This window comes from Primulina huaijiensis, chromosome 6 (assembly GCF_012295235.1).
Source record: "Primulina huaijiensis isolate GDHJ02 chromosome 6, ASM1229523v2, whole genome shotgun sequence".
NCBI classification, from domain to species: domain Eukaryota; kingdom Viridiplantae; phylum Streptophyta; class Magnoliopsida; order Lamiales; family Gesneriaceae; genus Primulina; species Primulina huaijiensis.
In genome coordinates, this window is record NC_133311.1 from 18,856,589 (window position 1) to 18,866,033 (window position 9,445).

Genomic DNA, 9,445 nt, shown 5'->3' on the forward strand with positions numbered 1-9,445 from the left:
ATTCTCAGATGGAGTACTAAGCTCCTAAAATCCAAACTGCTGGTCAAGTCCACTAACAACTTTGATGAGAAAAGAGTAGCATAATAGCATCAGTTACTCCACTCTCCTGATAATAAATATATATAAAGAAAGAAAGATACAAATGCCAGAAGAAAGATTTTAAAATCGACTCAAATAAGAACAATGAGGTAAATCGACTAGCCAATATTCAAAGTATTGTGAAATATCTGTTATGTGATTTAAGTAACAAGCAGTACTCACTCTGCTCGATAAGGTTGCTTTCCTGTAAAATCAAAATCAAAATCAAAGTCAAGATTTCAACTAGCGAATTTCCAATCCATGCTAGCTCATATCTCCGAAAATAGAAGCAGTGATGGTTTGTTTAAGTTAATCCTCCCATGCACAGCAGAAAATTAAGTTAGCTTCTTGCCCACTGGATCTGCTTGTTGTTTGGTCTGTTCAGCCAGCGAGAACTTCTTCACCTTCTGAAACCAAGAGAATATCATAAACAACTAGATGAACATAAACGTAAAGCTGAAACTATCAACATATACATGTCTAACTGCACATGAAGTAATCAATGGGCTAAAATAAATACAAATCACACTGGCAGATATGTAACTCCAGTTCTTTTTGTGCATGTGTGCCATCCTAAATCTTCATATCAAGATATTTACGTTGATCCAAATGTTTCACCGTATAGAACATATTGCTGATAGAATCTTAATGGTAACAAAAAGCTATTAACTGATCAATTCTATGGTGCTCAGAACCAATTGGTACAAGTATGCAATTTTTTCCAAAAATAATAAATAAATAAATTTTGAGACGGCGCATCTTTATGCTAAAAATTAAGTCTTGGGACTATCTTGGAAAACTTTAAACAACGACAAAACCGAAGCTCTAACGAAAAAATGAAGTATGAAGAAAGTTGATTATCAAATAAACAGAAAGGGAAGCACGATTTGCAGCACAACCGTTTAGCAAACCTTGTTGAGAACGCATTGACGCAAGGACTGGAGGAGAGCAATACATTTTTCTTGATCATAAGAAGATTGAGCAACGCAATTGAGGAGATCAAGAGCTTCTTTTCCGCACACCGCTTGCTGTTGATTTTGAGACGTGTCCATGATTTTTCTGCTGGGTTTTTAGGGTTTTTATTTTTGACTTGGGGCTCTTCCAGAATTTTCTCCGCCCAAAGAGGGAAAAAAAATTTAACCTCCACGCATGACAGACACACACACACACACACAACCACAACCACGTTTGCATACAAATACAAGCCCAATTAAATGCTCAGCCTTCTTAGAAAATAAAGGCCCATTAACAAGCACTCTTAATCTAATCTTCTTCTTTTTTTTTAGTTTAAATTATTAATTCCATTTGGATCGAGCCATTTTAAGCCCATCAAGAAAAACAATTTTAGTGCTTAAGCTTAAGCCCGGGTATATAACAATCCTAAATAGAGGTATAGGACCATAAATGGAGAAATAGTTTAACATAATGAGAAGCCCAATTAAATGCTCAGACATGGACAGCCCTGTTAAAAAAAGAAGGCCCATTAAGAAGCATTATCAGAAAAGGGCCCCCAGATCTCATTGCAGTTGTCCTATAAAACACACTGCAAGAAATATGAAGGTAAAAGTTTGCTAACACAATAAATTTAAAATCGTTATTTATATTATTTTAAAAAGGTTAATTTGCGTATAATTCAGTGTAAAGGAAAATTTATTTCACAATAATGGAATGATGTTTTTTGGTTAATTAACTTTTTTCCTGGCAATAAATTTTTCTATTCTTTCAAAATACTAAGTTTGAAGTTATATTAAAAAATGTATATTTGAAGTTCTAAATTTAAGCCTTATTCCAAAATAAGTGGAAACAAGTCGGTGAATATTATTTATGCAAGTCGAAATTAAGATTAAACTACAAAGATATATTTGGAGCTTCCTAGTACATTAATATATACCATATAGTATAGTAAATTATATAGTGTGTGTGTGTGTGTGTGAATAACTCCAATTCGGGCAAGTGAGGCGTGAATGCATTGAATGTTGTCTCTACGCCACCCTTTTTCCATGAAACATATAATGCATACACATAATTTAAATAACTTAGTTCTACGTAATTGCAATAATATCTCTACATTTAATTTCTTATTTTTCAATCCTGATTCAACGAATGCAATTTGCAAAAGTATTGCTGTAGTTGTGCAACCAATCACTTGTGACAAAAAATATTAGTTTTAAAAAAAGGTGTATTAAATATTTTACGCAGCAGGTGTGGATTACTATTTGGGTCCTACGTTCTATGAGTCCGGGCTTATATGAACATTTAGTGATCTGTCTTGTTTCTCAGGTAGCTAGCTGCATGCCACTGGTGAAGATGTGGTCGAGGTAGGTTACACGCTCACTTTAGTGATATGTCTTCTCTCGACATTTTTGTATCAGCTCTGATCTTTTGGTCTTTCTTCACTCGACCGAGTCCAAAGATGATACTAAAGCTTTCCAAGACATCCATATCTATATTTGTTTGTAAGATATTAACGTAGCACTCGGCTTTTCTTTCAATCTAGTTCTTATGATAATATAATGACTCGTGAGCAAAACTAGGAAACTCAATCTCCGTGAACGATTTAAAGGTGGTGCATCATATGATTTAAAATTATGTCCCAAATGTATTTAATATTATCCATTTGGAAGAGACATTAGACCAGTTTGATTATTTTTTATTAGCTATTGATACTCGATACAAATTTAAGGTTCGATTCCAACAGGTGATACTAGTCCGAATACGTACTTCAAATTTAATCTAGATCTGAAAGCACAAAGAAGAACGTTAGAAGGGGACTGAGAGGGTGTTCCGACATAGCCCATCCGACGCTTAAGTCAGATAGTGATAATAGAATGATAGAGCGACTAAGAGTGCTGCTGAAAGTCAATATATTGAATTAATGAATTGGACCATCAAACCTGATATTTATAAAAACATACATGAGATCCATCATGAACCACTGACCTAAGTTAGGAATAAACCAATGGTCCAAAATCTTGTTTGATGTGATCTTGATGGACCTATCCATATGATATATATAAAATTTGATTGAGAAAATGGGATGTCATAAATAAATGGAGGGCTGTCCATATCAGCAAAGTGGCACCGGCTGCCTTTTGTACTCGCCACCGATGTACGTTGGCAGGCGCAGTCCTGCTCTACACAGTGCGTGCAGGTGGAGGCTGAGCCAGCCCAAGTGGGATCGTGGGCCCCTGGGGACCATAGCCCAATTCTTTTTCAGGCCGTAAATATACAGTCCAAAAGTACGGCCATGATTAATTTGATGCTAATTGTTAATGCGAGGGAATAAGATCTCTCGTACTACGTACCACCAATACATTGATTTGTTTATTCCACGTCCATTTTCATCTTTTCTTTTATTTTGATATTATATTTATGTAAGAAGACAGCTTGTTAAGAACATGGATTTTAGTTTAATTTCATCTCCATAGTTAGCTACTTAGCTCCAAAAAAATGATTGTTCAGTTCACATATATAACTTTAAAAAACTTAATATAGACGACGTGAGACATCTAACATACCTCGCTCAAGAGTGAAATTTAGTAGATGGCTCATTAGAGAGTTTAACGTATCATAACAATAGAGTTAAGTTATGATATTTTGTTAAGATAATTAATTTGAATCTAACTCTGCCCAAAAATTTTAGCTTGATGATTGTACAAATCCACATATACAATTCTAAAAAATTTAATACAGACAATGTCAGATGCCATTATTTCTACCTCAATATTTTCCGTTCTAGATAATATTTAGAGCTAAATGCACCCGATCTCAAAATATATCATTTTTGTAGGATCATAATTTTAAAAAAAGTTATATTCAAAGCGGTGTTGAGTTGGAAAAATAAGCGGAAAGTTGATATTTTCACTCTAATTTTTTTATTATTTATCTTCTATTTATAAATAAATTTGATATATTAAATGTAAATAACATAAAATAAAATATAAATATCAACTCCCAAATTAACGATATGTAATTACAGTCCATCTACCTTTTTAATTAGACAAACAGTAAAAATAAATGACATTTATTATTCCCCAACTAAATTTAATACAATTATAATTTATCATAAATACAGAATAAATTTCATGGCCTATTGAATGACGTATGCCTCTATGTGGCGGTGTAATATCCAACACTCACAGAGATTTTTTGGTCAAAATACTACTGTCACCTAATATTTTGCGATAGTAACCATATTCGGTTCTCTTTATAAACTCAAGCGTAAATGTTATATCCCAGAATATAATAATTGATATTAAAGCAACGTTGTGAAATTGCTTTGAGTTGATAAAATCGATATAAAAAAAAAACAATTCTTACAATATATTTTTCAGCTTTGTGTAATTATTTATTATAATTCACGACAATTATTATTGAAAAACAAATAGTAATGTGACTCGTATCGATGTATCGTCCCCGATTCGATGCACCCCATTACATAAAGAATCCAAAGCCAGCCCTAAGAAATCCAAATTGAATCGAAAACAACCGGACCGGAATGGTTGAGTATCTCCATTAAAACAAGAAACAGTTACACCACGTTGCTTAGGTATTAATTTGAAGGACCCACCCCGGTCCCCATAGATACACTAGAATTCTAAAGACAAAAATACCTAGGGGTGACTTATGTGGCAACTTCGTTTGTGAGAGGATTATGAATCGGAATATATAGGCCTGCTTGCTAGCAGATACGATCAGTTCAGATGCACAATATCATATCTCAAATGGTCAAAAGTAAATCTGCCTTGCCACAAAAAGGCTGCCCGAAATCTGAGAACGTGTCTTTTAAAATCTCTAAATTGTCCTGATCAGCCTAAAACAACATGAAATATTGGTAGCCGAGACATAAGCAAACGTGAAAGGGCTAGTTTTGGTTTATTGGGTCCAATTACGGAGCGTGGCTTCCCAGTTGGCTTTAATTTAAATGTTCCTTGAGCTGATCGCTTAGAAATTGGGTTTTCAATGGAAACAACTTATTGAAAAGTAGGTCGAGTCTATGTTAGAAAACTCATATTTGATCGTCTCATGAGTCAATTTTGTGATATGGATATCTAAATCGGCACGACTCGTGAAAAATATTACCTTTTTTATGTCGATAATTATTACTATCGATTCAAGTATGAACCGAGTCAACTTGTATCACACATATATATTCGTGAAACCATATCAAAAACTAAAAAAATTATATGCTCATTCAATGGTGTTCATTGTAGGATATGTAAGTTCCATTCATGTTTTATGTGGAACACTTGAATATCAGTTTTTACTATACGATGGACCATGTATTGGATTGAATCGAGAAACTGAAACTCGTTGGCACAGAGATATGTGTGTAGGTGGGGGCATTCGGGTTATTCGTGTCTCCGTACTTGATAGAGTTGTATTTTGATGATCTGGTTGGATTCTTTATTGGTTTTTAATTTAATTTAAACATAACGTATTTGAAATGATCGGTTTAAAATTTGAATGAGATAACCCTATGAAAAAAAAAAACAAATTATTACAATTCTAGCTACATAAGATACACGAACTAATCCAGGGTTTCGTATATAAACTTAGACTACAAACTACATATACTTGAATAAACACTAAAAAATATGATAAGTTATAAAACGTGGATTTATTTTATGATTATATATTCGGTTTCTCTTTCATAAATAACAAAAGAAAAATTCTTATTTTTGTTTTCAACAAATATACTTAATTTTTATTATTTGTGCATAGCGTAAATAATAAATTTATTTTGTTTAAGTTGGTTCAAAATCAGGGACCAATTGGCTCAATTTTTCTGAAGGGGTGCTACTGCTCCCAAATAAATTTACCCTTAAAAGATACATGTGAAGTTAATAATGCAAATGATGTAGCATTCCAGTCCAACGACAATTAATTTTGTGACGATGGGGGATGCAGAGAGATATTGCGCAAAGACAAGCATAATTATATGATTCTTGACTTATATAAGAAGAAAAAAAGTCAAATACATTGGCGTAAGTACATAAAAGGTTCAAGATTTTCTGGTGCTGCAATGGTTCAATAAACCCCAGTTGTTTGTCCAAATCTATGTCATGTCCAACTCCCAGCTAGCTCATCCTAGGACCACAATCAGTACTTTTACTGTCTGTCTTGTCAATTGTGTCTGCATGCAGTGATCGGAGATACATAGACATACGGCTCTTTTTGTTTGTGTGCTTTATGAATTCTAATTCGAGCTAAGCTTGATATTTTGAGGAAAAGTTAAGGTTGGATTCAGGTCGATGCTTATGGATTATAAGATTTGGGTATTTCTCTTGAATTCGTGACATAGGATTGATTCAACTTATGCACATATTTGAAATTTTTTGCAGCAATAATTTGTTCAAAGTTTTAATCAAAATATAGTAAATGATTATGGAAATTAAACTTGTTTGGACCACCCGGTTGGGCTATTAAACCCCGCCCAACCTTCTCCCTTGAGTCTGCGAAGAAAGTATCAGTTTTTCATCTGACATTACCAAATAACGGAGGATTGAAGATAAATTTGGAGTGTTTGGGGCTGTAATTTCTAAATTTAGGCAAGTGACAAAAGTAAGAACAGGGGTCCCGATAAGCATCATCCCACCAGGGAAAACACTGAGCACTCCCCATACATTGATGATTTATGATTTTGTCTGTCCCAATGAAAAAATGTAGTCAAAGACAACTAGTATGGTTGCTGAATTTCTTTACGAATTTGTCGTATCATTTTGAATATTTACACAAACACAAGGCGAAACCACACAACACCCATGAATACACACGGTTAACAAGCTATGACGTTCGAATTGGTAGAGTAGCTAGGCGAGTTTGTCACACATAACTTGTCTAGTGTAATTTATCTTACTAACGTTGTTTGCGGCTATTGCGTTTGTTCGAACGTTTACTCATTGTACATCAAAGTGCAGTGGTTGTGATTCTCATTTCATTAAAAAAACAAATGGAAAACAAATATCAAACAATGATACTAAACCTTGAGTACATGTAATTATAATCCAACCAAATGAAATTGAAAGTTCAGTTAGCAATCATGTAAATTCAAAGCTGACAATTAATGTGACAAATTTGAGGGCTTACAAATCGTTTTGACTGAAGTGTGTGTAAGGATTTTAATGGGGAATTCATTCCATTTCATTGTTCCACCTAATTCAAAACATCAAGAGTCACGTGATATCACACGTGCCTGGCGGGCGGAGGAGGACAAAGTGTCATAGTACGTAAATACAGCACCAAACACATCAATAACATGAACCCAATTCTTGTAGAATTTATTTTAATGACAATAATTAACTAATAAAATACAAATTAACAAAACTGAAGATTAAACAAAAATGACTCGATCATTCTCAAAACTGCCGAAAAATCAACAAAACAAATTTTCTGATTTTGAAGCTAAAATTTTATTTATATATAGAATAATGCTCAGAGTGCTATCAGAGGATCCGACCCGAATATGTCCCCGAAGTCCTGAAAGTAATCATCCGCTGGCCAACTCGATGACCCAAATCCGAAATCAAAACCAAGATCGAGAGTTGACCCGATAAGCATATCACTGCAGCGATCAAAGTCCGATCCGAAGATATTATCAGTGATACCAGTTTTCTCAAACAAGTCGGGTGGAGGTAGTGGGTTTTCAAACTCGCGAAATATGTTATCGTCTCTCGGCGGAAATATCAGAAAATCCGAGAAATTCTCATCCTCCACCTCTTTCGTTGACAACGCATCGTTTCCGGAGCACGACTCGGCTTCAGCCTCCGCTTGGGAGTCAGCTGCGGAGACGAACCGGAGGACGGATTTCGGGGACTTGGCGTTGTTGTTTGAATCCTCGCCGGAGTTGTACCCTGAGCCGGTTTTGTCGTCAACGGCAGGTGGCGTCGAGAAGTTTGTGAGCGCGTCTGGTCCACGCAGCTGGATAGCCGCGTGGTCGTACACCATGGCAGCCTCTTCTGCAGTATCGTAGGTGCCCAGCCAAAGTCGTACTCGCCTCGAGGGGTCTCTGATCTCCGCCGCCCATTTACCCCAAGGCCTCTGCCGGACACCGCGAAACTTCCGTATATTTCCTACCTCCTGCACTCGTCTCTCGATTTTCCGGCCACTGTTCTTTCGCTTCATCACGGCAACCGACGGGCGGGTAATTTTGGCATTTTCTTTTACACTTTCGTTGTCTCTGGGAGAAGGCTGGATTCTCACCTCGTTGATGAATTTTCTGACTCTTCTGCGTTTGAAAAAAAATCCCTCCTCTTCATCACTGGAGGAGTCGGTTGCATCGGGGTCTGTGACTGAAACTCTTATGGTTCTGGGGCAAATGGTGGTGGTGGTCGCCTCCGGCTTACTTCTCCCTGGAATGGGATATTCCAGATTGCTTACAACTGTCGTCTGGTTTATGTGTTCACTGTATTTAACTCTACAAGACAGCATATTTTTTCCTTCTTGAGGCATCATTGTGCTGAGATTGTTTTGCTCGAAAGTTTTTAGCAGATTCGTATTGAAAGCGAAAGGGGTTGGGAGCGCGATGGGTTGAAAAAGCAGTCTGCACCGAGAGATTCTTTGGGAAAAAAGAGAAAGAGCAACGCTAAAGCTTAGCCCGACCAGAAGAAAGGACAGCGTTAGACAACCACCACACACTACTGACTGAAAAAGTAGTGAAATAATCAAAGAAAGTTGAAGGGGGGAAAGGGAAGAAGGAATATATGATGAAGGGAATCAAATGGAGACTGAGGATTAATTCCTTTCACGAAGGCAGTAACTTTTGGGTGGATATTTAGAGTAAAACGTGGATGGTAACTTGGATTCCTCGCTTTTCTTATTGAGGATTTCTTCAAGAAAGTGTAGGAAACCGAGTCTTCTTCCTTTAGCGGGTAGAGGGAGTGTTTTATGAGGAGATTGAGCGAGAGATAAAATAGTGTATGTTTGAATGTGCTTCTTCTTCGTCAGTTACGGTGAAGACCGAAAAATGTGAGCCGCAGCCGGTCATTTATAGGATCTGATAGCTGGAATTGGCAGTAGTAGTACTACTGCAGCTTTAATTATTCCGAAAAAATATATATTACTCTTTTTCTCTCAATAATACGCGTATTATTCTAATTCAAATGGGGGTGAATTATTTATACTGCGATAGTAACTAGTAAGAACTTGCATTATAAGTGAAGATTTAAAAACTAGAAGTGGTGGAAAAATTTGTGAATACAGAATCTGCAGTAGGGAGGAAATTATGTTTTTGAAAAAAAATTAGGGAGGAAATTAAAGCATAAGAGAATTTGTATATTAACTAACACCAAATGAGAGTACTTATTGAAAAGTACAACAACAAAAAAAAAAACCTTTTGAGCTTGAGCTGATGATTTGGTTTCAAGGG

General features: G+C 35.9%; 1 protein-coding gene and 1 long non-coding RNA gene across 2 annotated transcripts; both read right to left on the bottom strand.

The window, feature by feature from the left end:
* Positions 1-86: 86 nt before the first annotated feature.
* LOC140979296 (uncharacterized) lies at positions 87-1,207 on the bottom strand. Its single transcript, XR_012175713.1, has 3 exons — positions 990-1,207; positions 141-485; positions 87-101 (listed from the first exon to the last, which is right to left on the bottom strand). It is a non-coding gene; the product is annotated as an uncharacterized lncRNA (long non-coding RNA).
* Positions 1,208-7,283: 6,076 nt separating this feature from the next.
* On the bottom strand, positions 7,284-9,166 carry LOC140978770 (ethylene-responsive transcription factor CRF1-like). Its single transcript, XM_073443994.1, has one exon. The coding sequence runs from the start codon at positions 8,530-8,532 to the stop codon at positions 7,513-7,515; it is 1,020 nt and encodes a 339-aa protein (XP_073300095.1). The 5' UTR covers positions 8,533-9,166; the 3' UTR covers positions 7,284-7,512.
* Positions 9,167-9,445: the final 279 nt, after the last annotated feature.

What these genes read in the sequence shown, in the direction of transcription:
- LOC140978770 (XM_073443994.1), bottom strand. Translation starts at nt 8,532, where the DNA reads ATGATGCCTCAAGAAGGAAAAAATATGCTGTCTTGTAGAGTTAAATAC.